The sequence below is a fragment of the Cygnus olor genome, chromosome 7 (genome assembly GCF_009769625.2).
Source record: "Cygnus olor isolate bCygOlo1 chromosome 7, bCygOlo1.pri.v2, whole genome shotgun sequence".
Lineage (NCBI taxonomy): Eukaryota > Metazoa > Chordata > Aves > Anseriformes > Anatidae > Cygnus > Cygnus olor.
In genome coordinates, this window is record NC_049175.1 from 12,908,171 (window position 1) to 12,935,465 (window position 27,295).

At 47.9% G+C, this 27,295-nt stretch overlaps 1 protein-coding gene across 11 annotated transcripts in view; it reads left to right on the forward strand.

Moving 5' to 3' along the window:
• COL13A1 (collagen type XIII alpha 1 chain) overlaps positions 1-27,295 on the forward strand; it is a 103,108-nt gene that overhangs the window by 69,997 nt on the left and 5,816 nt on the right. For 3 of the 11 annotated variants that reach the window (XM_040564545.1, XM_040564546.1, XM_040564550.1), the window contains 22 exons: positions 2,951-2,995; positions 4,672-4,704; positions 5,552-5,578; positions 6,135-6,197; positions 8,155-8,208; positions 8,865-8,951; positions 9,607-9,651; positions 10,360-10,404; positions 10,992-11,060; positions 11,582-11,605; positions 12,515-12,568; positions 13,075-13,119; positions 13,457-13,609; positions 14,143-14,241; positions 14,816-14,869; positions 15,672-15,713; positions 16,227-16,253; positions 18,090-18,170; positions 20,634-20,669; positions 23,021-23,073; positions 23,360-23,413; positions 24,211-24,246. In XM_040564545.1, the coding sequence (XP_040420479.1) occupies positions 2,951-2,995; positions 4,672-4,704; positions 5,552-5,578; positions 6,135-6,197; positions 8,155-8,208; positions 8,865-8,951; positions 9,607-9,651; positions 10,360-10,404; positions 10,992-11,060; positions 11,582-11,605; positions 12,515-12,568; positions 13,075-13,119; positions 13,457-13,609; positions 14,143-14,241; positions 14,816-14,869; positions 15,672-15,713; positions 16,227-16,253; positions 18,090-18,170; positions 20,634-20,669; positions 23,021-23,073; positions 23,360-23,387 (1,164 nt within the window). In that variant the 3' untranslated portion in view covers positions 23,388-23,413; positions 24,211-24,246. The remainder of the gene's footprint in view (positions 1-2,950; positions 2,996-4,671; positions 4,705-5,551; positions 5,579-6,134; positions 6,198-8,154; positions 8,209-8,864; positions 8,952-9,606; positions 9,652-10,359; positions 10,405-10,991; positions 11,061-11,581; positions 11,606-12,514; positions 12,569-13,074; positions 13,120-13,456; positions 13,610-14,142; positions 14,242-14,815; positions 14,870-15,671; positions 15,714-16,226; positions 16,254-18,089; positions 18,171-20,633; positions 20,670-23,020; positions 23,074-23,359; positions 23,414-24,210; positions 24,247-27,295) is intronic. The other 8 variants (XM_040564548.1, XM_040564552.1, XM_040564549.1 and 5 more) reach the window with 5 other exon arrangements.

A 27,295-nucleotide genomic window follows, 5' to 3' on the forward strand; every position in this document is an offset into this window, starting at 1 on the left:
AGAGATCCCCTAAATCAGCAGCCAGACATCACCCAGTAGCAGCTCCTGAACATCCACATGGTGCATGAATTTGTTGCCCCTGGAAATTTCTTCTTCCTGTCTGCCTCCCTTCCAGGAAGGCCATTTGGGACTTGGGGAAGCTTTTCACGTTTCCACCTTTGGATTCAATTACACTGGCCAGGATCTACCTCCTCTTTGTTTGGGGAGTCCAGTTCAAATACTGCAGCTGATTCATAGTTGAGCTGTAGCGATCAATTTTGCACAGCATATCACTGCTTCTTGTGGTAGCAGAGAACATTTCAAGGCCCTGCCTTGCTGAAGAGGCTTGCAAGTTGCATTTGAACCCCTTGTTCATTTGATAACCCTGAGGTCTTCATCTGTGTCTCCTGAAGGCCACTAGACAAGCTGTAAGTATGATCAGCTGGGTCATTTTAGGAGGCATTTCACTTGCTGCCCCCAGCTTGGCAATTGCATTCGGCTTAGCTGACATTTTCTTTCTCTTTTTATGAAAGCTCCTTAGGATGAGGCTTTTTCCCATGCTCTGAGGAAAGAGCAATAAGAAATTGGCCGCAGAGTTGCTCAATAATTCCACGTGTTCTGCCTTTTGCAGTAAGGAGCAGAAAAGGAAGGGTCTTTGGTGTAATCAGTGGCCCATAGCCAGTGCTGCTAACGAGCTGATGAGCACAGGGCATGCTCTGTCACGGCTGGCACTGAGCAGCTATAAAGCTGCTCACTGGGAGCAGGGGTTTCCCCTGGGCTGGAGGGGAGAGGGGTAGTATTTCTCTTCCAGTGGGATTGAGGAGCATGGATGTATTTTCTAAGACAGAGAAAAGCTTGGGAGAGCTAGGAGATGCTGCTGGCCGCATTCCTGGGGTCCTGAACCGGGCATTTTGCCTCTGACATCTGCCTTTGGTGATCCTTCCCAGCTTCTGGCTTGGCTCCATCACTTTGGTGGTGGCTATGGCGTGCTGTGCAGCCCTTCCTTGGCACAAAGGACGTGGGGAGACCACTAAGCAATCATCGTGGTGGGTACTTACTGCCTTACAAGAGCTTTAAAGTACTTAGGGGCTTAAAGATGTTCTGGAGACTTGCTTTTCCTGCTTATCCTCTGGCTGTGGCTCTGAGGTTTCTTTCTGCTCTTTAATGGTGCAGTGTCATGCTTGTTTCTGCTCTCTAATTAGCTCTAGGGCCTGTGTGATCCTGCAGGTGTTGATGGGGGCTGTGCAAACGGTCTGAGGCCATCATCAGAAAATGTCAAGGCTGTGTGGTTGCTCTGTAACTTGCCCCCTGTTAGGGGTTACCTCGCTCTTTCTCACTGGGGTGGCTTTGCTTTCGCAGGGCTAAATAATTAAACAGCTCTTCAGGAAGGTAGTTTCTTCCAGGAAACTCTCTGGGATGGGGGATTACTTCCCCATGCAGGGCTGCTCTGTGAGGCCAGGCTCCGTGGTACAGGTGCCCCCCAGCAGAAAGCTTTGGTCTTGTCTCATTCAAGAAAAAAAAAACAGGGCAATCAGCTGGGAAAGAGGGGCAGAGACTGGTCTTCATTTCTGTAGTGCAAAGCATTCATAATTACTAGTTTATTTTTCTTGTTTATGAAAACATCACTGTGCAATCTACTGCATAGGGTGAGAGGTACCCAAGCTGCCTGGGTTGTTTATGGTATGGCATTGGGCAGTATTAGACAAAATACACTTAACAGCATGTCATAATTACAAAAACTGCTTTTTAAAATTTTTAAGGCACATATGTTCCTGCTACACAGTGCTTCCAAGCAAGGACTGAACACAACATCAGTAAGCAGTCTCTCTGAAGATGTTTCATTTTCATTTATATCAGATACAGTTCAGGATTACAGTACAAGAAAAACCCTGGACTTGATGATTCCCTGCACAGGTTTGTTCATCCTGTAGTGGCCGCAGACTGAGCAGCTCCCTGTGCCCCGCAGAATACTGTAGCAGGACACAGAGACTGTCTTTGTTCCCAGCGCTGTTGCTTCTCTAATCTGTGATCTCTCATCTCAGATCACAGGACAGCCTTGTCCTGCACTGAAACTTTTCCTTTCAAAAATCTTTTGAGCTCAGTAAATAAAAAGCGCTGTGCAATGGTTATGTTTTATTATTAAACAACAAGTTTTTGAGGAAAAAGGGTATTTCTCTTCTGCCTTCTCAGTTGTTGGTGTGACCCTGACACCTAGCTCAGCATCCATGTAAAAACTCACACTTCTGCTTGTTTGAATGAACCAGCGCAACCCAAGGAAGGTGCCTCTTGCAGTTAGGTCTGTGTCCTAAATGTACCCTGGTCTTGCAGAGGTGGTGACTCACCGGGTTCCTTGGATTTACCTTCCCAGGATTTGTCACTTCTTTGTGTTTGGGGATCTCTCTAGAGCAGAACAGGGTGCGTGCCACGAACTGGCTGAGCAAGAAGTGATGAGTCTTAAGCCACAACTACAGCAGAATAGAGAAGTGCAAGGAGGATGGGGAAGATTTTTTTTTTGTTGTTTTTGTCCCTGCTTTGTCATAGTTCTTATCCCTTTGCTCAGTTCTTCACTGGGCTCACACTGCTGGATGGCCAGAGTGCCCCTTACCTTTGGAGATGCAGTTGAATGGAAAGCTTGTGCCCCTGGAAACTCCCCACTCTGAGCAGAGGGATGTGTTTGGGGGGTTGGCAGTGGGCTCTCACTGTGGGGGACACTGCCATGCCAGCAGGGAAGTGCAAGTCACCCCAAGAAGAAAAGAGAAAGGAGAGCAAAGCATGGGTGGCTGTTTTTTTTTTGCTTACCACTGCTGGTAAATGGCCCTGGTGAGAGGAGTCAGGTGGGGAAAATGGGCTGTGCCCCATGTCACCCAGTGGCCTTCCTCATCTCCTGTGCGCTTGGCCTTCCTCACGGGGCCCTGGGAGGACTCACGTTGTGTCTGTTGCTCTTTTCCTGTGTTTCTTGCTCTGCTTCCAGGGGGAGAGAGGCATGCCAGGGCTTCCGGGAAGACATGGCATGAAGGTACCTTGTAAACAGCGCAGTGATGCTTGTCTGCTTGACCTCACCCATACCACTTGGCTGTCCCTGATGCGCAAGCATCACCTGGATTGGTGTGTGTGTCTGTTGGTCGATGGCTGTCCTCAGCTGAATTCTTTTTGCTTCTAAATTGTGAAGTGTAGGGCCCAATTCCTGGCGGTGACTGTGGGGGAAGAAGGGTTTTACAAAGCAAATGGCATGCCCGGTCTGATGCTGTCTTGCAACATCAGGATCTGAATGCTTTCTGCTAGCGAGAGCAGCCGGTTGCCGAGGTCTCTAGGGAATTGGCATTCTGCGAACCGGGTGCCCCGAGTGACCGCTGCAAACCTGCGTGGTGCGTGTTTGCCCGCAGCAGGCAGCGGGGTTGTGCAGGCGTGGACCCGGACTAGTGCAGCAATGGGTCAGGGTCGGTGTGTGTGAGCAAGCCTGCATGTGTGTGCATTGCTGCAGTTCTAGGATCAGTACTAGAAAATAACATCTGCATTCGCTGCCATTTAAAGGCCAAAGAGCAAGGAACAGGCATCCCAAATGTACCGTGAAAGCCTAACCCGAGCCACTTTCTGCACATAATCCCTTTCATAACTCTAGTCAATATTCACTAAAACCTACTGACCCCTGAGACGTTCTGGAATGCTTTTTTCCCCTTTTATTGCATAGAATCCCTGATCTCCATCTTCTGTCCTTGTGTTTTTTAGCTTTGTCCCTGATTTCTGTTTCAGAAAGCTGAGAGGTATGATCCCGCTGCTCTCTGGCTCCCCACTCCTCCTTGTTTGAACTTTTCCAAGCTCTCTTTACTTTGAACTTGGCTCCCAGTCCTCCTCTCTGCCTCATGTGCTACATCCCAAGCCCTGTCATTTCCCAATTCCTAACACTACTTCACCTCCTCCCTTCTCCTTAGACCCCTGTTATCCCTCATATTTGCTTTTGTAACTGGACATTTTCACCAGCCCCTAACTGATACTAACACAGGGCACACAGAGACTGTAGAGCAAAGGGTCAATGCCAATGACCTGCTTTTTGCATCAGTGCTGTTGAGGAAAATGTGCCTGTCCCCACGGGTGCACCTGTCTCCTGGGGCTTCTGAGCACCTGTCTCCGGTTGCAGGGCAGGCTGAATCCCATGGTTTTGTGGTCGCTTGCTCTGTGGTGCGGAATGACACCCGAATTGCAGTGCTTGGGAGTTGTTTTTTCCCCTAAGGTGGCTGGCTTTGCAGCTCTCCTGAAAACATCTTGCTGCAGGGCTTGTCTTCTCTGACAAAAGCAGTATCTGGGCTCCGTATCTGGGATCAAGAGCTGGACTGGGTGCTTGGTCCTCAGTCTCTTTGCTTTCTGCAGTTATTTGATGCCTTTCTGCTTGTTGGCCCCTGCTTCACCAGCAGGGTAGGGGTGGAAATCTGGTTTTGTGACCAGGCTGTGCCCACGATCAACTCTTTAGAGGAGCTTTCTGGAAAGCAAAGCCACTGCCATAGGTGAACGACCCGTACAGGGAAGGAGGATGTGTGCTCTGTGGCGTTACAGCATTACTTCGGAGTGTTGGAAAGGAAAAGATGTGGATTTTGCCTTATAGTTCCACTTGGCTGGTACTGTTTTATTTCTTAACAACAAAAAAACCTCATGTCCAATTCATTTAAACAAGGTTTCTGTCTCTTCTCTTTCTGACAGGGTGCCCCTGGGTTGGCCACCGCCGGGATGAAGGTCAGTTCTGTGCTGCGCTGCAGTGTCTCAAATAGGGCACATCCAAGAGAAAGGCTGGAGCTGTGTGAGGAGAGCACGGGAAAATGGTCGGACAGCTCCCACTAAAGGGGAATCGCAGAACTGCTGTTGCTTTTGGCAGAGAGGCTACATCCCCCTTCAGCAGTGCCCCTGCTGCTCTGCACCTCTCTGAGCAGAGGCTGGTGAGCTCATGGCACTCCACAGCAGGACAGGGATGGCAGCAGAGCAAGGGGCGAGCTGGGTGCCTATTAGGGGGCCGAAAGTTACCCTGAGGGATCTGAGATGCACAGTGATTGTTGTTCTGATCACCTCCAGCTGCTGCAGAAAAGACAGATAAGGAAGTTATCTCCAGAGCTGGTGGGGAGGGTTTTTCTCCCTGATCCCACATGGTTCCCATATTAACACACACCCCCACATCCCAGCTGTGCCTGCAGCCTTGCAGTCTGCAAACAGAGCCAGGAGCAGGCAAGTTCCTTAAAGCCAGCAGAAGAGTCTTACCATGCTCCCTTGCATCTGGAAGTCTCTTCTTGAAACACTGCAAGGTGGTTACTCAGTTTCCCAAAAGCCTCTTGTTTGAGGCTTGATGTGTTTTTTTCAGCAGTCCAGGAGTTGACTAATGAAGATAGTACTTCTGCCTGGAGCTTGTTTTAATATGCATTTAATGCATCCTCATGCCTCTATTTGCAAGACATCCATAAAGAAATGTTGCTTCTTCCACCCTGATAGCTCTAGGAGGTTTTGTGCTGTCTTCTTGTTTTTGTTTTTTTTTTTGTGTGTGTGTGTGTGTGGTTTTTTTTCTCACTTTATTTTCCTGTCTCTTCCCCACCAGGGTGAGCCTGGGACTCCAGGAGAAAAGGTACTCTGTAGGCATTGCTCTGTTTTGTTTGTGATTTTGTCTTGTGGTATTTTTTTCCACTTCCCATGAGGGAGCTGAGGAATAGCCCTGCACTTCCCAGTGCCCAAATCCAGGTCACAATGACACCTGCCCCATAAGCAAGGGCAATAGCAAATGGCAGTAACATGCAGTGATGCCAAGTGAGCAAGAGACTACTGCGAACAGATTCCCTCCCTCCTGCTGGTGCCTGTGGCTTGGGGAGCACCCTCCTGCTGCCTTCTGTCCCTACCCCACAAAACACGCACAGCACACTTGGCTCAGCAAGCTCCTTCTCCCCTGACCCCCTCTGCCTCCCAGTGCCTCTGTTCGTGCGCAGCCTCCCTGTCTCAGAGTGCCGTGACCTGGTTTGAGTTCCTGTGGCGGGCAGGGTACAAAAATACCCTGTCACTCTCCATCGTGAAGCAGCTGGCTTGGTTTCTGAACAGCTGGCTCCCCTTGTGTGAGGCTGGCGGGGTTGTGTTACAGCATGCGGCAGCCACGTAACAGCCATTCTCTGTCTCTCTTCTTCCCCACGAAGGGACAGCCTGGAGTCCCAGGGAGGATGGGCCCCCCAGGTTTGCCAGGGAAAAGGGGGCAGCGGGTAGGACACCGTGTGTTTGGGCTTTGTGTGCTGTGTTCCCTGAGAGCGGGAGCTGGCAGGAGCCTGCTTGGCCTTGCGTTGTTGTGCTTGCGGGGCATTGTGTGTCCTTCTCTGGCTCTTGCCCCATTGGTGAAGTGCGTTTGCATGTTCTCGCTGGCAGGAGGTGGGGGCTGGCAGCAGGCAGGGCAGCATGAGGTGCCTGGGGCATAGTTGTGTCCTGGGAACAGCTAAGGACAGTTCTGCATCTCTTGGCTCCAGAAATAACACCCTACAACAGGATTCAGTAACTTGACCTCCCTCCTCAGGAAACCTGCCTCTTTACAGCGTTGTTCAGGTGGCACAACATTTTCAATAGGGTCCTTGTAGCCCTTACAGGCATGTGTACTGAAACCGTGCCCGGAATGAAAAGTACGGTACCAAAACCAGAGCAAGGCAGAGCGTGGGACTCGCAGAGCTCTGGGATAGGATTCGGGATATTTAAATTCTGTTGTCCGTAACAAAACTCTGAAGGCCAAACTTTTTTTCTTTGGGCATGAAGTCCTGCAAATGTTTTTCTTCTTTCCAGGGAGAGAAGTATTAGCTGATGCATGCTCTGGTATGGGAGAAAACTGGTGGGGGCCTTCCAGGTGGCAGCAGGCTGAAATACCTTAGAGAAAGGGGTCACTGCACTCCAGAATTGCCTAAAAATGATTACTGCTTGTTAATTATTTTCCATGGAGCCACCAGTGCATGTCTGTTCTTGGAGCATTGAGGCAAGCCCCCTGCATGCCAGATGTGTGCCCTTGAGCTCTGATGAGACTGGTGTGCAGCACCAGGGAATGCTGTGCTGGTCTGGTATGCTGCTGCTATGGAGAGAGCTAGGCACCTGCTAGGAAAGGGGTTTTGAATTGTTCTTTGTAATCTGCACAAATTGTTAGTCTTGGAGACGTGAGTATTGCAGGTAAGGACACCTTTTTATGCTGGTGCACTTGAAATGTCTTTGTGGCATTAAAAACCCTTCAATATCACACTCTGTCATGACAAAAGGCAGAGCCCCAGACAGCATGCAGTAGCTGGAAACCATGGGTTGGATAGAATAGGCTGAACGGAACCTAATTTCAACATCAAGACCACTGACTGAACCCCCATCATTCACAGATGATCCAGATGCTGTGGTGAACTAAGCAAAGTCACTTCACCAAGCGAAGGCTGGGTGCTGGCTGCCCTCTTTACTCACTGCCCTGCGACATCCCCCATCCTCCAGGGTGCCTTGGGCAGCTCTCTGCAGGCCGTGCTCTCAGGCATCCCATCGGGGGCCTCAAACCATCACCTGTTCCTGCCCTTTCCAAAACTCCTGTTTTTGCTGCTTTTCACCACCACCGTGTGTCACAGAGCTTGGCTGCTAACTGAGCTGCTGCGCTGCTTTTATTTAGGCGTGATGAGGCTGGGGTTTGGAGGTGGGGGCAGGAGCCACCCCTGGGAGAGGTGTAGGAACGCTGGCTGGGATCCTTGCCAGAGCAGTGCAGTTCATGGTGACTGGGAGGGGTGAAAACTGGGAAATTAGCAGGCAGTTCCTGCGGGAAGAGCTGAACTCCTGCACCCCAAATAAGATAAGGCACCCTGGGCAGCAGCTTCTCTAATTATAAGAAATGGGGAGAGCCTGTGCTGGAGGGCTGACAGCAGGAAGGGTTTAGCAGACCCGAGCATTAAGGTGGAGATAGTGGATGGGGGGGGGGGTCTGGATCCCCTGCCCACTCACCTTCCTTGGGAGAGAAATGGCAGTGATGTGCAGAGATGGGCAAAGGGGCACCAGAAAGCATGTCCCTGCCTGAGCAGGCACTGCTGGCAGGTGCCTTGTCTGTGCCTAAAATGAGATCCCAGAGGGGAAGGGGAGCAGTTTGAGAGCATGAGCAGCTTCTCCTTTGGCTGCTTCTCCTGCACAGGCTGCAGTCAGCCCCTGGCTGTGTTTCCTCAACAGGGGGAGAAGGGACGAGCCGGTGACCCTGGACTTCCCGGACTCCCTGGCCTGAAGGTTTGTATCGTCTGCGATTTTGGGGCCATTCTTCATCCCCTTTCCTTCTTCTCTCCTACGCTAGCTGCGTGCAGCCCTTCCCCTGTGGCTCTCAGCTGTGCTCTGAGAGGTGGGCAGCAACTACGCCTCCCAGGTCAGGCTTTCACTAGGTACTTGCCCTTTGGGAAAGGGAACCATGCACTGAATGGCAGTGGCAGAGGATGACAGTTTAACAACAGCTCCTGTTACTGCTCTTGTATCTGCTCTGTAATGCTGTCTGCCTGAGAACTACAGCTTCAGAGGGAGATGTACCAAAAAAAAGCCATCGTCAAGTGGTTTTATCAGCTTGGTTTCAACAGTGGGGGAAAAAAACAACCCACAGTGTGGTCAAACTGGAGGCGTGGGGATAAGGAATGAGCTGCAGCTGAAGAGGTGAGAGCTGTGTGAAGCCCTGGCAGGGCTCGGAGCTGGAGCCCCCAGGCAGAGCAATACTGGCCTGGTTTGTGGCCACCCAGCTGGGGCTCTGAGCACGGATGTCCCTGGGTTGTCAGGAGGCCAGCTGAGGGTGGGGGGACACTGACAAAATTCATCCTGGGCCCTGAATCTCTAAGCCAGCGGTTTGCCAGGTGAAATTGCAGAGATGGAGCGAGACATGATCTGTTTTTCTTTGCACACAGGGCGAGAAGGGAAATAGTGAGAATGCCTTGGCAGGAGGTAAAGGGGAACCTGGCCCCCCAGGTCTGCCTGGGCCCCCTGGACCAAAGGTGAGTGTTCTTCCTCGCGTGAGGAGTTTGTTGTGAGGGGTTGTGCCCAGCACGAGGTGTGGAGGAAGTTTGCACTCATCCGTCCCCATTTCTGCTTACATGCTGAAGGGATATCAGCTACTGCAGAGTGTTTTAGTTGTTTAAATTGCTGAAGGAGAGAAATTCTGTGAACTGTTTTTTGAGGAGGAGAACAATCTCCTTGTGCTCACATAAGTCCCCTCTGGGTGTTGTGAGAAAACAGGTGCCCAGAACAACAGCAGCCTCCAGTCCCTGGGGAGTACCCCAGGTGGGGTGGGGAGGCTGGACCAGGGCCATCCAAACCTCCTCTCCCCTTCTTCTCCTACTTCCTAGAGAAAGGCACAGAAATCCTGCCTCTTGGCAAAGGACACCCCAAGAATGCTTAAAACTCAGGCTCTATCTCAGATGTATGTGGGGAACAGCCCTCCTGCACTCCTCCATGGGGTGTGAAGTGGATGCTTTCCTTCACGCTCAATACTTGCTGGTGCTGGGTAGTGGAGAAAGGTACCGGTGTGAAGTCCTGGTGGGAGATTGGGGTGACACACTGGGGTGCTCGGCTGGTGTGGTCCTTCCTCCTGGAAATGCAGGAGTTGCACCACCCACCTGATACAGAATGATCCCTTTCTTTTCCTCTCAGGGAGAAGCTGGTGATGTTGGCGCTGCAGGACCGCAGGGGGAAAAGGTACAGAGGGCTCGTGTGCAACCCAGCTCCAGGTTCAGTAGCTGCAAAATTACTCCTGTACATGGAAAACGTAGCAGAAGTGAAGCACTTTAAAACTGAGCTGCCTAGGAAGCAGGCAGAAAGCAGACGGTTAAGCAGAGGATCAGACTGTTTGGAGACTGGCTGGCCAGCCCCCCCATGCTCAGCAGCTGTACCTGCAGGATGAAAGAGGCATAGGGGCTGCCCCAGCCTGTTAGCTGTGGGTGAGGGTGCCCCCTCAGCTGGGTAGATGGGGAGGAACAGGGGCAACCTGGAGAAGGGAAAGGAGAGATGGCTCTGTGCAAAATGGGCTGGTCTCAGTCATGTGTCAGAGATCAGGTTTTGTACGAACAGCATGTTGAAGGGGGAGAGTGAAATACAGCCTCTGGGCTGGCCTGGTCCCCCAGAGGCAGCTCTTCCAGCAGCAGCCTCTGTTGGAGCATGCTGAATCTCCAGGGTGCCAGAGAGCCCATCAAGCTGGTTTGGGGGAGCAGGTATGGCTCCAGGGGGTTTGAAGGCTACTTCCTGCAAAGAAAACCTACAAACTTTGAGGTTATTGAGGTATTGCAGGCACGTGCAGGGTCTTCTAGCCCAACCTAGGCTGTCAGAGAGGACCAGCAGAGAGAGGAGGTTCCTGGAGCTGAAGCAGCTGAAGTGACGGGCACTGCTAACAGCAAGTTCTTGTTACAGGGGGAGCCTGGTGCACTGGGAGAGCAGGGACCCATGGGCCCACGGGTAGGTGTCCCTTCACTAACACCTCTAAAGGGTTTTGGCCCTCCACAGGGGTCTAAGCACTGATTGTCTAGGTTGGGCCTCTGCTTTCTTGATGTTCTCACCATCTGTTGAAGTGCTTACAGGTGGTCAGGGGTTAAGTTTGACACAGGCCACTTCTCCATACCCTTATCAGAAGGTACTGCTACTTCAGGGGGAAAAAAATAGACTTCTGAGCCACCTCATGCTCAGCTCATCAGCAAGAGGTGTGTCTGGGCACCCCCGGCTGAATTCTGGCACTTGGACACCCTGCTGCTGCCATTTGCTGATATGCCAAGTCTGGCAGTAGAGACAGTTCCTGCATTCTGGCCTCAACTTCACTGTTTGCCAGACTCTGACTGTTGTCTGATAGTCTGGGGGTCACCTGGCTACAGTTCTATAGTGTTTCCTCTATAAAATATGCTTTTGAGCTTAGTTCAACAAATGGGAAACCAGAACCTTGTGAAACTGACCCCTCTCTGACACCTTGTTTTAGGGTGAGCCACAGCTCTCAGGCTGTACTGTGGTAAGGACGATCCCTAAACTCTGACTAAAGGTCTGGTATTTTGCAGGGCCCCAAAGGAGAGCCTGGGAAGGATGAAATGATGGACTACGATGGCAACATCAGTGAAGCTCTCCAGGTGAGCAACTGCCTGACTGTCCACGAGGTGGCTGTTGGGTGTCTTACTGTTTCCCAGGGGATGCAGAAAACCCAGAGCAGCTTAGATCTGCTTCCGCAGCAGTAGCAGCAAAGGAAATACTTAGTTGTTCTATAGCTCCCTTCGACCCATAGCTCACTGCATGCTGTGTTTCAGTAAACATTTTTGCATCTTGTTTAAGAGGTGCATTAGCACTGGTGGGCACAAAGGCCATGTGAATCTCCTCAAGAGGGGCCTGTGACTTGGGGTACGCTGGTGAAAGAAACCTCTGCAAAGCCTCCCAGAGCTGTGCACTGCTGGTTGGCCTGGGTTCTGCTTGGAAAAAAGAGATGTGGGAGGAATTGCTGAATAACAGCTCTATGGGACTCGGAGATGATTTTTGGCTTCATTCTATAAGGTCCTTACTCATTTGGGCTGGTGTTACATTAAAAGAGAACAAACCCAGCCTGGGAAGAATTTCTGTTTTCAAATGACTGTTACTGTTTCTTCGCTTTTTTTCCTAGGAAATACGAACTTTGGCCTTGATGGTGAGTTTCTGGCTTTGCTGTGTGGTTTTAAGCAAGTGGCCATATGTTCATCCTAAGCAGGTAGCCTGGTGATTTTTGTGCAACTGAAGCTTTTTTTGCTGTTGGGGCAGTGTTGACAGCTGAAGGAAGAGCTCACCTTGCCTTCTGATCATAGCACTTGAATTTATAATCATGCCCTTTATTTCTCTGATTTAAGAGGTAATGTAACGCATGCTGCTCAGAAGGGGCAGGGAAGAGCAAGGGGGGGCTGACCCAAGTAGAAAAAAAAAAAAAAGAGGCCTTGGGCGATTTGCAATAAAGATCCATGGCAGTCCATGGTGGGCACTTTGTAGTGGGCGGGGAGGACATCATTTCACCACTGGTAAGTCTAATTTGACACGAGTCTCATACAAATCTAATTGTTTAAAGCAGGGGTAGGGGGAACTAGATTTTTAAAATACAGAACAACAACAGGGCAGAGCAAAATGGGTGTAAGCATCACCACTTGCTAGGCTAAGCTGCTGCCTAGTGGCTAAGCTGCTTGCCTTAAAGTGGTAATTGCCAAAGCTGGTCATAAAATCTGCTCATAAATATTAGGATCTAAGAAGTGTAGTGTCTCCTATGATCTCTACTCTAAAAATACATTTTTGTAGATAGGAAGGGAAAACCTCGTTAGGTTCTTCTCAGTTTTAAGAATGAATAGCTGTAGTAACTTTTCTTCCGTAAGAAAGTAGAGAAATGCATACTTATCTACAACTTGCTTTGGATTTAGCCTGTTGCTAACTCAGGGCCTGCCATTGCTTAGCTTCCCAAGCAAATACAATTTTAGGAGTCCCCAGGAAAATTCCCCTTTAAACTCAGAGGAGCAGGGTACAAAACACACAAATAAAAACCCTGATGATATTTTGAAACTGTTTTTTCTTTGTCTAGGGACCACCAGGACTTCCGGGTGTGGCTGGACCTCCAGGGCCACCAGGACAGAAGGTATTTACTCAGGCCTTGTGGAGCTGAGGGAAACATGGGAGTGTTCTCGGCAGAATTCACAAACATCCCTCCCCAGTGCTCCTCTTCTTCCTATTGGCACTATCAGGATGCATCTGGTCAGGCTCTACCACACCCCATGCATGAAATCCTGAATCCCTTTTCCCCCACCAAGGCATTATCTCAAAGATGAGGGATCCTTTCTACTCTACTCCCTTTTAAGAAGCAGCTCATGGGAACTGATCTCTGCAGGGATTGTGTTGGCTGGAGAATTACAGTGTTGGGGCCATGAACTGTTGTTCTGGGTAAACAAGGCTGGTGAAATTCTTAGAACTCACATGATGTACTGTTTCACCAGGGTTTTCCATGCTTTTTCTGTAACTATTAGTTTTGAAAGTCAGAGTCCCTGCTGACTGCTTCTGTAATGCCCATCCTTCATCAACCCAATGCCACACAAGTTGTAAGAATACTTGCTTCCAAACTGCCAGAGTAACAATTTTGTGTTTCAGGGTGAAATTGGCTTGCCAGGTCCTCCAGGCCATGATGGAGAAAAGGTAAGACAAGCTGCCTCTGTGATTGCTCTTTCCTTCAGTGGCCTTAAATTGGGCTAGTTTGCTCCATCTTGCTGTTGCTGATGCACAGTTACTTTCCTCCTGGGAGGTGGTAGGGGGAAATGATCTGGCTCCACAAAAACGTGTGTTAGTGGCTTATCAAGGTACTAACTTCTAAGGAAGAGTTGGGATGGCAAGGAAGGCAAGTCTACTATTTATTTTTCCTGCCTCTTCAAATTGCATTAGTGTTGAGTGAATGAGCAATGAAAGAGTCTCTGGGCTAGGGAGTCTAACTTTACTCTTATCTACACTCACTTGTTGTTGTGTGGGTTTCTTTTAGGGGCCACGGGGCAAGCCAGGAGAAATGGGTCCCCCTGGCCCTCATGGGCTGCCAGGAAAGGATGGACCTCCTGGGATAAAGGGAGAGCCAGGCCATGCTGGGGCTGCAGGACAAAAGGGGGATAAAGGAGAGCCAGGACAAGCCGGCTCACCGGTAAGTAAATCGGACCCTCTCAGCACTGCTCTGTCCTTGTGGCTCTCCAGGTTACGGGGTTTCTTGGATACCTCAAAGCCCCTAAGTAACTGGGGCAGTGCCCAGTCTCCCGGCTTGAGCCTGTCACAACTCCTGCATCCCCAGCACTAGTCAAGAGGGTTTTATGCAGTGAAATCTTGTGTTTTCAGAGGATTACTAGGAAAAAAACCTCTTGCTATCACAACAGCTAGCTTTTGGTGTGTTTCTAGCATGGGCTACAGCAAACTGCTTAACCACGAGCAGAACCTGGAGGCAGGAAAGCAGTTCCCCATCCCTGCGCTGGGGAATGGCACATCCACAATGACAGGAGGGTTTTCAGGCACTTCGCTGTCTGTTTTCAATGCTGGTGCAGCCTTCCCTTTCCCTAGGTGTCTGAAGGCTGTCTAGGTTTTGCAGTGTGCTCTTGGAGGGACCAGAGCTAGTCCTGTCTCTGGCAATGTCTCTTATGCCTGCCTTAGTTTTTCAGAAAACTGCAAATCTTTCTTGATCCATAGGGTCTTGATGGCCCCACTGGAGAGAAAGGCGAACGAGGTGACCAAGGGATGCCAGGACCATCAGGATTGCCGGGTCCCATTGGACTTCCAGGATTGACAGTAAGAGTGAAAAAGACAGGCTGACTTTTCCTGCTTGGTGAAAACAGTATAGAGAAAGACGTTTCTCAAAGTGCAGAGTGTCTCAGGAGCCTCAGACCCCCCCACCCCCCCCAATCCCTTGGAGTTGGGTGCTTAGGTGTCAGCAAACATTTGTTGGGGCTCCAGCAGCAGGCGGGGAGCCAGCTGGGCATTTGCTCCCACTGCTGGCAGGAGGTGCTGGGCTCTGGCAGGTGCTTGTGCAGCCAAGTCAGCCGAGACACCTGGTTTGCTGACAGCAGGGCCTGCTTGCTGTGCCTCCTCTCTCGGAGGCTGCAGTGCCGCAGAGGTGTGAGGCTGCTGCTGGGAAAGGCAGGCAGTGTCCACAGCCACTGTTCCCAGGGGCCTCGCTTTCTGTAGGCCGTCACCTCTGGAAGCAAGGGTGCTTTGGAGACAAGTGGAGCTGTGAGAGACATACCCACTCTGTTCCCACCCCTCCTTTGGGGAGCTGCTTGACATATGGTGGCTCATGGGTGGCTTCTGCTGGAGTGAGGCACCAGTGTGCAGCTGTTGTGACAAGGTCTGTTGTTGTGTGCAGGGAGAGAAGGGCGAGCCTGGGGAGCGTGGAGACAAAGGAAACCCAGGAGAATCGGTAGGTCACCTGTCTTATTTTCTCTGCAATCTCTGTCAGTAAAGGAGTGATGATTTTTTGACTGCTGGAAACCAGCACATCCCACCCTCTTATGACATCCTTCACTGAGGGACAGCCAGCTTCATCTTGTGGGGCTGAACTGCCAGCTGTCTTTAGCTCCTGATGCCCTACTTCTCCTCTGCACAAGAACCATCTAGCTCACGGCAAGCAATCAATAATAAATGCTTAGGAAAGAACAGAAGCCTATGAGAAGCATAACAATTATTTTCCTTGGCATTTGTGGTGAAGGGATTTTCTGAAAAATACCTGCCTGGATCTAGATATTTTCAATAGATCTTGGGTTCATGAATTTGTCACTTCTCCCCTCAAAGCTCACTCTCAACTTCTGTAGCACCCTGCAATGAGGAGTCCCACAGGCTATCAGTACTCGTGTGTGTAGGGCCAGCAACCTTCCTCCAGATATTTTGAAACGGCTGCCATCTAGCTGTTAATCTTGTGAATCCTTGCAGTAACAGTGGGACTGTAGTGGAAGTGGACCTTTTTCTGAAAAAAAAATCACTGCTTTCCTTCCACCTAAGTCTCTGCAGCTGCCACAATAACCCTCCCCAGCATCCTGCTGCTGCTTCTTGGCTGCTCTGTCCTGGATTGCTGCCACTTCCTAACGCAGCCCTCAGGGGCAGTCCAGGTTTCCAAGCCTGGCAGAGCTCAGCTACAGCCTGTGCCCTGCCTCCCCACTGAGCAGTTCCCCTTCACCTGCTGAGGCTGGTGGGTTGACAGGGACTTCTCTTGTGTTGCTTTCTAGATGTCTGGCCCCCCTGGACCTCAAGGACCACCAGGACCTCCGGTAGGTTTTGAGTGATTCACCTGAGGAGAGAGGCACCGGGAGTGAGGATAGAGTGGGAAGTGGCTGGGGAGGCTTTTGGGTGGAGATAACTGCCAGAAACACTGCAGCACTGAAGCAGGAACATGCTTAGCATCGTTTCCAAAACCACCCCGAGGGCAGGTCAGAACTACGAGGGGCTGGGGAAGTAAAGGGAGAAGGTTACGTTAGTCTGAGATGAAAGGGAAGACAGTAGTGAGACGGGATGGACAGGATTAAAGGGATCAACTGCAAAAATGGTCTTACTAGCAAGTCTGGCCTGCAGCCAGGTTGTTCTTGGCGAGAGCCTCCTCATTACCAGATGAGAACAGTACATGAAGTGCCCTCTACACAACTAAAGAGGCCTTTGGGCTAAGCATTTGTGCCCTCAGCATGTCAGAAAATGAAAGCTCTGGGCTGTACAATGAACTGGAATACCTGGCTTTTAAGGCACACCCTTAGGCATTGCTCATACCTTGTTTCTCATCCCAAATACAGGGTGTTCAGGGCCTCCCGGGACCGAAGGTAAGGCTGTAAAACTTCAAATCCTGAAATTTGACTAGGGTTGTCTGAGGTGCAAGAATTCCCCTCAACAACCCCCTAGCTTTCAAAGTTATTTTTCTTCCAACTTGGTAAGAGAATAAAACCTTCTGTATACTTTCTTGAAGAAAATGGATTAGCAGCATTCATTTTAGGATTCAGAAAACCAGTTGTTCTCTCCTGTCCTAGAGAAGAAGGAAGCCACTGGCCGTTGGAAATCTTCCCGTGAGAGTATAGCTGAAATCTCTGTCTGAAGGGTAAAAGGTGTATACAACAGGACTGGCAGCCTGTCATACAGTCCGAAGTAACTGAACTCTATCTTAAAATTAGCCAGGTTTTATACGCTGTAAGTTCTGCTGTAAACCCATTCAAGAACTTCTCTGTTCTTGGTGATTTAAAGCTTTCTAATCTCCATCTAAATGTGTTTCTGTTCAGTCTGCACCACTGGTTTACCCACAGTAAACTAATGTACCTAGGTGAAAAAATATTTGAGTGGAAATATTCAATGAGATCTGCATTTTTCCTTACTCACAGCAAAGGTTTGAAAATGTGCAAAACATCTTAATTCTGGCTAGACTTAGTGTTTGACTAACTGTGCTATTTGGGCATTAGAGAAGAGGATACATTTATCCTGATTCATTTCTTCTCTGAATGTTGATTACAAATACAATTAATCTGCCTTCCTGGTCTGTAACTCACTAGCTACTGTTATCAAGTGTCTGGGGAAACTTCCCTAAGACTTGGCACATGCCCCTTCTTGGGGGCTGGCTGCCAAATAATTGCAGGTGGCAGTCTTGCACAGCACAGGCTGGATTACAAACAGTACTGCACTGATTTCCTCCTCAAACAGAGGATCTATGTAGGCTAAACTAACAAGTGCAATGAGATGTCCTGAGTGGGGAAGTTTTTGCTCCATCCCTGTAATTAGTAATAAATTGCTCTGTAATGAGGGGAGGGAAGAGAATTTTATACCCTCTGCAGACACGTTAGAAATTTGTAACTCTTCCAGGTGTGTGTCCAAGCCAAATGGTGTTGTGGGGCAGTAATGCAGGGTATGGAAACTGGAGTGTGCTGGTAGAGTGAGCCGACAGTGTTGTCTTTTATAAGTTGTAGAAGGGTGCACCAGTCAGACACACTGTTTCTGTGCAAACTTTGTACTTCTGACACTTGTGTTTCAAAATGCAACCAGAATAATGACTTTTAAATACTTTACAAACTGCAGTAGTGGGGAAAAAAGCTTTGGGGATTGCATTTTGAATTTATAAAAATGTAATATTTGTTTGATACTGCTTTGTGGTTTATACTACTGAATTTCAAAAGTACAGTTGGAAAAATAATGAAAATTTTCCCCCCAAATCTTGAAACTGATGCCTTTGCATGTATAAAGTCTGTGTCTTCAAAAGATTGTTATGACTTTCTTCAAAGCTTATAGACACCTGTCATTCGCTTCCAGTGAATCCACAGTTTAAAATGTAAAGTCATTTAAATGTAAAGCCATTTAAAACAATTACTTGACAAACCTTGCAAGAGCAGGGAGAATAACACAGAGGCAAGTTCAGTCCCCCTTTGACCATCTTCAATTATCATCTGGGCCTGATTTCCCCTCTTACTGGCACTGATGTAGGACAGGTACTCGTGCAAGTCACTCGACTGATACTGGTTTTCTTCAGGTTGGGCCAAGAATCAGGCTAAAGCATTGTTCTTTGCCTCTTGCATTTTCTGCTGCTTCATCGCTCTCGGAACAGAGCAGAACAGAGGAATGTTTGTTATATAAGTGGTGTCACCGTGGGTTTATTTTCTGCTCCATCCTTCTTCCTTTAGGGGGAAGCAGGGATTGATGGAATGAAAGGAGAGAAGGGTGTCCAGGGTGAAAAAGGAGACAGAGGGCCACTGGGATTACCCGTAAGTATCCAGGAAGCAAGCAGCGCTAGCAAGCAGCAAGCCAAACTTGTTTCAGCCGTAAAAAGATCCCTCAATGGGAGATGTACACAGGGATTTGATATATAAAGTCAGAGAAAGATGATCTATAAATAACTGTGCCTTTGCTTCTTAAACTTACAAAGCTTCAATTTCTGTATGCAATCTTAATCTCCTAAGCCTGTTAAATACATCACTGATCCTTTTAGCTCTTTCTGCTTGTGGCAGGTTTGGAGAAAACAGTGACTTTCCAATGGGTTGTTTGAAATGTCTGTGCCTGGTCTTGCCATGTCTCCCTGAAGCACAAAGATGTGCAGAAGTAACAAAGGAAACATCTTGCCAGCAGCCTGTCACCTGGGCCAGGCTTTGTGCAAAAGTGTGGTGGTTCTGAGTGCATCCAGTCTTTGCCACCCAGTACTTTCCTATCGCCTCTGCAGTGGAATTGATGCTTTCCCCAACGCAGTAGAAGCCTGCTGTTTCCTGCTTTGTGAACTCAGTAACACCAGGCTAGCACTAGTGCACTGCTTAGCTTACAGGGAAGGAATTTTGGCAGAATTATGAAGTTATAAGAGCTTTAGATACAAACTTGAGGACTTTGCAAAGAAAAGCTTGCATCATATCTGCTAAAAAGCCTCCTCACCCAGTGCCTGAGACTCACCTGAGTGCTGAGAATGAGTTAGCACTAGCTCAGTCCTACTCAGCTGCTCTGCCAGCCCCCAGATCCTCTCATGAAAAGCACTGATGGCCAAGCCCACCATCTCCCCTTGCTGAAAGTCCTGCCTGGAAACGAGCACTACCGAGAGTGCATCCTGTGCACTTTGAGACTTTGTCTGCCTTTGTTTGATCACCCCGAGCTCTTGTCCCTGACTTTGGCTGAGATGCGCATGTCTTTCTTTGTAAAATGTTTTGCTTTTTCAGTTGTGTTTATAGCGGTTACCTTCCAGCACTTCATCTAACTCTAGGCACTCACATGAGCTCGTTATGAGTGTATTTGCCACGGGCTCCTCGCATAGCCAATGGAGAGAAGGGGATGCTTTCGGAAGGCTCTAATCCAAAGGACAGTGAAGCCACGAGAAATAAAATCCCAGTCCCTATTCTGCCCTGAGAAATGCAAATGGAAGCTTTCTGTGTAAAAACAGGTGTTCCCTCAACTCTGAGGGAACCAGGACAGGGAAGGGAGGTCCTCGTGACAGTCTGTACAGAAGGTGCCCTGGGAATTACCCTGCAGAGCCCCACCAGAAACCAGGGTCCTGTGGCTTATTCCTGCATTTGGTCTCTTGGCCTCTGCTCCAGCAATGGCCAAGTCCCTTGGCTTTTCACAACACTGCTCCCAAGCTGTGGAGTCAGGAAGGCTCACTCGGAAATGTTCTGTTTGTTGGGTTAACTATATCAGCTGGCCAACTAAGAGGCACAGTTACTGGGATTCTAGTAAGATCACAGATATTGCGGACCTCTTCAGAACTACGTAACTCTCTCTCGAGCTTTTCCCACGTGTGATCCAGAGTGTTTTCGGTCTGTCAAACTAAATGCAGTGGAAATATTTCAGGACCTATTTGATAGTGCTTACTACAAAGATGCCAAAAAAAATCCCCCAGTTGGCTCTGCTGGCTTTTCATGTGAGACTTTGTGCTTGATGTTGTGCCAGAATTTCAGTTGGTTTGTCTGCATTAGTGACTGACAAGCTGAGGGCTTTGTCACGTGCAAGTGGAGGAAACTCACTGCTTGTACTAGTTCTACCTAAGTTTGCTCACCTGGTCTTTGTCAGAGATACCACACTGTGCCAGACAGACCTTAGGCAGAACCACTGCAAGCTTTTATGGATGACGAAATTCAGGGCAAGCACCAAGCAGACAGGAAAGTGCGCCTTTAGCTCAGCCTGGTGTACGCATGTGCTGGTGACACAAGAGGATGGACCACCTGTCTTAGAAGCCCCCAGACAACCAGTTCCTCACCTCTCCTGTTGGACAAGAGATGGAGAGGGGAGGAAGCCTGCAGCTACCTACCTGTGTACCTACAGGACCTGGGTTTCTTGGTAGGAACTTGAAGACCTGCCGATGGCTCTGCAGGCCTCTGAGCTTTGTGTCTCCTCTGTGTTGTGCAAAGCCAATGCAGGCTTCAACTCCACTGTCACATTGTCCTCCTCGCCTGTCATAGAGCAGCTTCTTCCTCAGGGGTTTTCTTGGTGGCATGGTAAGAGGGAAATAAATTTGTGGTCTTAAGGGGATCTGAAAGCTGCAGGTCAATATTACATGTATTCATTGTTTGTTTTTGTTGGTTTGCTTGTAAGTACCATCACTTGTCCTTGAGATCTTTAGTTGTTGTTGTTGATTGCAAGCATATGTTTGTCTCAAGTCACTGCTTCACTCACCTCTCCCCTCTCCTTTCCCCCCCTTACCCTCCTCCCCTCTCCTCCTGCCTTGTTTTTGTTAACCCTCCCCATCTGTTCAGGGTGCTTCAGGTTTAGACGGCAGGCCTGGACCACCGGTGAGTTCCATTTCTCCTTTGCCCTATGGTCCTCCCCTCAGTATCGTGACTTGTCTCGTCTTTCCCACCAGTCTTGTTTATGCCAAGAATAACCTTATTTTCTCCAAAGCAGGTTCTGGGGGTGTGGGGTGTGTGTGTGTGCGTGTGTTGCGTGTTAAAGTCTGGGAGGTGATTAAGACACATGCTTGTTTCTTGATACTATGAGTCTGTCTGGATCCTGGGATCACAGCCTACTTCTTCCACTTTATCTCAATAACAAGATGAATGAAACTTCCACATGGTTCCACGATGCTTGGTTCTTGTCTGCTTTGTTGTGAGGGGTCTCCATCCCTCCACCCTGTTGCTCTCCGTGGTAACCTTGCTTGCAGCCTTTTCACAACAGCAGCTCTTCAGTTGTGTATTTGACATAACAACTCCTGTCTGCTTTATCTTGTGAGCAAAAGCTTTCTGCCGTGCCTTGTTTTCACACTAGGTGCTTAGGGCTGCATTACTGTGGGTTATGCTTACAGGTCTCTCTCCTTTGCCTGGGAAGCATGTCTCTGCTAAAAGGTGTTCTGCGAGGAGGACTAGCCATTAGCTTGCCAGCAGCACAATGCCATGCAACTTCATCAGCTCTGTGCATGCTTTCCCTCTGTCTGAGATACCTTGGGGGGTTTCCAATCCGCTGAGTACATCTGTGAGGCAATGGCATCTCATAGATGAACAGGAAGAAGCAAGATCCCCACCTCTTGTTGCTAACTCATTGTGAGATGTGAAGGAAATAAACTCCTTGCGGCTTAGCTTCTCAGCCTGTCAAACTTGGAATGAGACAAGTACCACTAACCTGGTGCTGTAAAGCATGCTGCCATTCCAAGGGTAAAAGCTGTTAAATAATGGGCCAAATACTTTTTTATCCCACTTGGGAAATCATGCATCACCCATGTATACTCCAATTGGCTATTTAAAAAGAAAAAGTAATTTCTCCTTAGTGTAACTGGGGATAATCCACTGCTCTGGAACTTCAGGACAGGTTCTGAGTTACAGCTTATCTGCTCTCTTGTTCTGGAAAATTGTAGCTTGATTTTTGTAAATGTGCAGGTTAGCTCTCAATATATATTTCATGGCACTAAATTATCTTAAAATGACGCAAATATGCAGGCAATTAAGATCTTTGTGATGTAGACTCCTGTGCATGAATCCAAGGAGAGCCACTCTTTTTCACTGCATTGAAACTGTGCTGCATGAACTGTATCTCTACTTACATCCTGCAGATCTTGGCTTGTCTGAAAAGCTCTTCTGATCCATAAGTTGTACTCAACTTGGAGGGGTTACTTTTGTGACTATGCATTGTGATTCTTGCCAACCTTATAAGCGTATGCAGTAGGGCTGGGTAAATAAATGCCTAACTGTGCAGTGTGGCTAGGGGCAATGCTCACTGCAAACGTGAAGGCTGTGCTTTATCTGGTCTGGGAGAGTTGTAGCAGACCCTTCAGCAGGGAATGCTCCAAAACCCAGGAGGCTGTACAGGGCTGAAGGTGCCTGGATCCAGCATCGCCTCAATGTGAGTGTTTTGTTAGTGAGGAGGACTGTTGGCTGCCTGCCCTATTGCCCCTTTTAAGGATCAGCTTGGACTGGGTTCATTTCCCAAAGCCTGAACAAGCCTCAGCACTACCAGCAAATAGGTTTGGTATACTAGTGGGAGATGGCCCCTGTGTCAAAAGGGGAGCAAAAACGTGGGTTTTCCTGTCAGTGTGATCAAGAGCCCGATGGAGTAGCAGAAATGGCAAAAAGGGAGCAGAAGGCTTGGGAATGAATGATACCACTATCCTTCCTGGTATGCGTCTGCATTCCTCTTTGCAGCATGGTGTCTTTCAGCTTGCATGACTGGCTGCCTACCACCAATGCAAGCTTTTAGTTTTGTCTACCTCAGCTGACACTGGGAGGTTGCGGGGAAGGAAACGACACACACACACAAAAGTTGCTTACTGTATATCTAAATGGCCTTTATTCTGCTACAGCTTTCAGCATTGTCTGTGACACAAACTGGAGAGAAAAACATTCCCTCGTGGTACTAGTAGAAATGCCCCCTGTAACAATTGTGAAGGCATAGCTTCAAAATCAGAAAACAAGGCTCTGTAAGATGGTGCTGGTGTGATCTAGTGCAGCAGTTCCCGTGTTTGTCAAACTGCATGTAACAACTTCTTCAAACCCATCAGCACCATTGCTGAAAGCTGTAGTGGTGCTAGATGCCTTCAGCCACTGGAGTGTCCTTCCCAGCTGTGCTTCTTCCTAAAGGAGCATCTGTGTCTCCTGGCTTTAACGAAGCCCTGGAATAAAAAAGGCCTGATATATTTTCTTTCCTCCAACTACAGGGTACTCCAGGACCAATGGGGGTTTCGGGACCAGCAGGACCAAAGGAGAAAGGGTGAGTTTGGTTCAAAACTGACCAATACTCTGTAACTTCTCTGAAGATACAACAGTTCCTTAAAATTGAGAAGCTCTAGGTCTTTCTAGCATCTGAAACTTCTCTCTTTGTGCATATAGGACCCTCAACTTGGTCTGTGAATTCTAAGCATTTTATTCTTGGGGTTTTAGGTATTTTAAATCATAATCTTTCCATTTCTTCTAAAGTGTTTCTGTAGTCATTGTTGTGCTGCCTGTTCATACCGAATAGGAGCGTAACAATTTCTACTCTTTTGTCTCTATTTCAGGGCAGTAAAGGAGATCCTGGTGTTGTAGGACCAATGGGACCAGCAGGACTTCCTGTAAGTGTGAGAGCACTACAAATGTGTTATCTACAAGCTCCTATTTCCTTGCTGTGGCTGATAGTTTAAGGTGCTGCTGTTAATGTAACATTTCCAATTTCAGCTAGGTTACGTGTTAAAGAATCAAAATTATGAGCTTAAATACCCCATGGGAGCAACAGGAAGAGCTGGGTAGTTTCAGAGCAGTTATTCAGAATGAGATAGATGAAGCTGAAGGGAACTCTAAATTCTCTGTGGCCCTCAAAGTACCAAAAGAAGCTGCATGGGACTCGCAGGATTTGTATCTTACTCCAAAATAATGCTTTTGAGCATGGTGTACCTTTCCACAGGTGGGTGTATGCATTTTCATCGCAGTGACAAAAGTTGCCTTGAGTGAGGTTAGTTCCATTGTTTGGGATTACTTTTGCAAAATGGAGCCAGTGCTGGAACTTTGGTTTTAGGTAATCAGGGAACTGCTTCATTGTTTAAAAAAATAAAAGATAAATAAAAGGAGGAAAAAAAAAAAAGAAAAAATGCAGCTTGCTGTTGTGTACTTTTGTATTCCTCTTCAGAAACGGAGTTCTTTCAGCTAGTCTGGTTTCTGTGTGAAGAATCCTTAGAGTAGAAGCAGTGGTGTGTTAGCCTGGATGGTCTTCTGGAGGTGAGGAGGAGGTTGTCTACAGGAAATGTTAATTTTTACCACACAGTAATTGATAGTGATGGAAAGAAACTCTTGGGCACGCGTTCCTTTTGAGGAAGTATACAATGGGACCTATCTGTTTGTAAAATATTTCTATTTTTGTGTTGATGTGTTTCAGGGTTTACAAGGTCTGCCTGGTGACAAAGGAATCCGGGTAAGTTACCAAGCAAGTCTTGGTCTTTGCACAGTGGTGGAGTGGTCAGTGCCTGAGCCACTTAAAGATAGCTAGCATGCGATTCTGTTTGCTAGACCTTCGTATGAATGACTTTACAAACCTGTATTTTTGAAGGTGATACCTGTAGTTTGTGTCATCATCTAGGACATCACAGCATGTCCCTCTGAAAGATACAGGAGGGATTTTCTAATGTGTTCTTTGTTGTCATAGCTCTGTTCTCACTGAAGTATGGCTTCACGTGTGGTAGAGTTAGGCCAACATGGCATGCTTTAGGAAATCCTGCTTATCTGTTTTGTAGTGTGTCTAGGGATTCCCATGAGAATTAACTGAGATGTAGTCAGCAGATCTTATCACATTAGTTTTAAATTCCCCCTGAAGCATGAAAAAAGTTGACCTCTAGCAAAGGGTTCTCCAGAGAATTTGGAAGATGGAAATTTGGAGAAGATAAATTAAATTTGCATACTTTAAAGAGTCAGATATGAAGCCTCCTCAGGCTTTGTCCTGACTGGATGTGATAAAGAGCTGGATCAAAACCCATAATGTGAATGGCTGCTCTTCTGTCTCACCACCTACGTTATAAAAAGATAAATATTACTAAAAAGTGTGCATTGAACATTCCTTGCCTTTCATTGGCATTCAAATCGTTGGATTTTCAACAACATAAGGAACTTCTTGCTTGTTAAGTCTCTGAATCTTTTTGATTAAAAACAATTAAGACCAACAGTTGAATATAATTTATAGTTAGAAATATAAATGACTTCTGGGTTGTGGTTTTAAGACTACAGTTCTGTAAATATGTCAAACAGGTTAATAAAGTAAACGTGTATGTCTTACGCATGTGCTCACACATGCACATAGACATTCTCTTGATAAGACTCTGGTATCACCTAAATTTATCTGAATATGTAAAGATTTATAGTGCATGTGCCCATGCAGTGATTTCATGATATGATTTTGCTTTTCATAAACAGTGAGTGTTCTCTGTTCTTATCTGCAATGTATTTCTGACCTTGCTCTGCACAGAACGAGCAGTTTTGGAATGCAGTAGCCAACTGGCATCTTAAACTTGGGGAGAAAGGTCCAAATTTCCTGGGAGTTCCAAAGTCCTCCCCTTTTTTAATCATTCCATTTCTGGCTTTGCTTCTTAACTTCCTCCTTAGTGAGATATGTTGTGTTTTGTGTGGCTTCTAAGCAGAAAATAACAGAATTCCTATGCTACTTCAGTTGGCTTTTAAACTGGGTGTATTATTTAAAAGAAGGGTCCTTCACTGGCTGTAGTATGTCAATAGGATTTCCCTAAGCTCTCATAAAAGCAAATGAAAACTGGAAACACCTCCTTGTAGAGGATGGGTTGGAAAGCAGCATGAGTGGGAAGATTTGCTGGCCCCTTGAAGCATGTTTTGCCTCACTGCAACCAACATTTGAAATGAAAACGTGAGAAAGTTGAGACTGTAAATGGGCAAGTGCAATGTCTTTTCAGGTGGGATCCTAGAAAATACCTCTTTTCCCACCATATATTTGTACCACGACTTCTCCTTGCTCCTGCTCCACTCCAAAAATGGTGATTAGGTCATCACTACTTAAAGGAGTTAAACAATACAGTTTTGTTAAATCCCCTTCGAATAAAGCTGTATTGTCTGAATGCCTCCGCTTTTTTGAGGTCAGAGACATATTAAAAATACTATTTAGCAGAACTGGACATTGCTCGTTCCCAAGGATTTGCTCTGCTGCCCCATATCCCTAGCTGAACACTAGGTCTCCCTTAGTGGAATGTAGCTTCTTCTGTGAGAGAAGTGAGAGACCATTTCTCCCAAGTTAGCTTATGGCAAAACTATGGCAGTTCAGTCACGAGACTTCAAAATGAACAAGAAGAAAGGTGTGAAGTTAAAAAGAGAAAGCAACGCCTTGCTCCCGACCTGCTCTGCAGGGGCTGGGACGTGGGGTGCAACACCTTCCTCTTTGCAAGTGGGAGATGGGTTCATTTGACATGCCTCCCTTTTGTTTGTTTGTTTTTTCTTCCAGACAGCTGCAGTATGCTTGTCACTTTAATAGGAAGATTCTCAGTGTTGAGTACATTAAAAATCGAGGATCAGTTTTGTTAAGCTTCCAAACAGTTTGCCAAAATCCTCAGTGAACCCTCCCAGTTCCTTTAGGCAGAGTAGTGGTTTTTCAGTGTCAGAAGCCCTCCTGCTGCCTGCTGTTCAGCGTGGAGCGCAGCGTAGCTGTGCCTGGGGACAGGCAGAGACGTACGGTGCCACTAGGTACCAATGGGAACAGATACAGCCTTTTGGGACACCCAGATGAAAAAGTGCAAACCCTGACCTTTTGCTGCCAAGTTGATATCTTTGCTGTTGTTCTAATGCCTGTATTTTTTCTCATGTGTATGTGTGTCTTCCTCGCTCCTACAGGTCCACCTTTGTCCCCTTTATCCCTTCCTCCTCTTCCGCCTTTCTTCCTGGTTCCTTCCTCCTCCCTCCAGAGCAACCCACGCTGCATTTTCCTGGATTATCCTCTCTGTTCCAGTGCTTGGTTCTGGGTGATTTTGCCTCATTGCTTCTCCTCTCCCATCCATTTCTCTTGCCAGCTTTGGGTTTAACACATTTTAAAGAAGAAACAGCAGCCTGTGCTGTCTGATGTTATCCCCTAATTCCTTTAACCTTTCCCACAAAGACCCTAAATTCATTTCCCTGTGCAGCTGCCCCTTTCCCTGTTTTATGCTCAGCAGCTTTGAGAATTTCCTCTGGCAAATCCCCCTGTTACACCCGGCCTTGGCTGCCCTGCTCTCGTAGAATATTGTCCCAGGGCATCTGTGCCTTCCCTTGGGCCCTCCTGTGGCTGCCTTTCATTGACCCAGTGCTGCCCCCTCACAAAGGAGCAGGCCTCCTCTTTTGGTTATTTTTTCTTCTAAAACGTTCCCATGGATGAGAATTTCGTTCTGAATGAGAATTCAGAGTAGTAAGAACAACTCCACGGGGAGTCTGGGCTAGCAGCGCCCAGTAACTGCGGCAGGAGATCCTGCTTGGGGTCT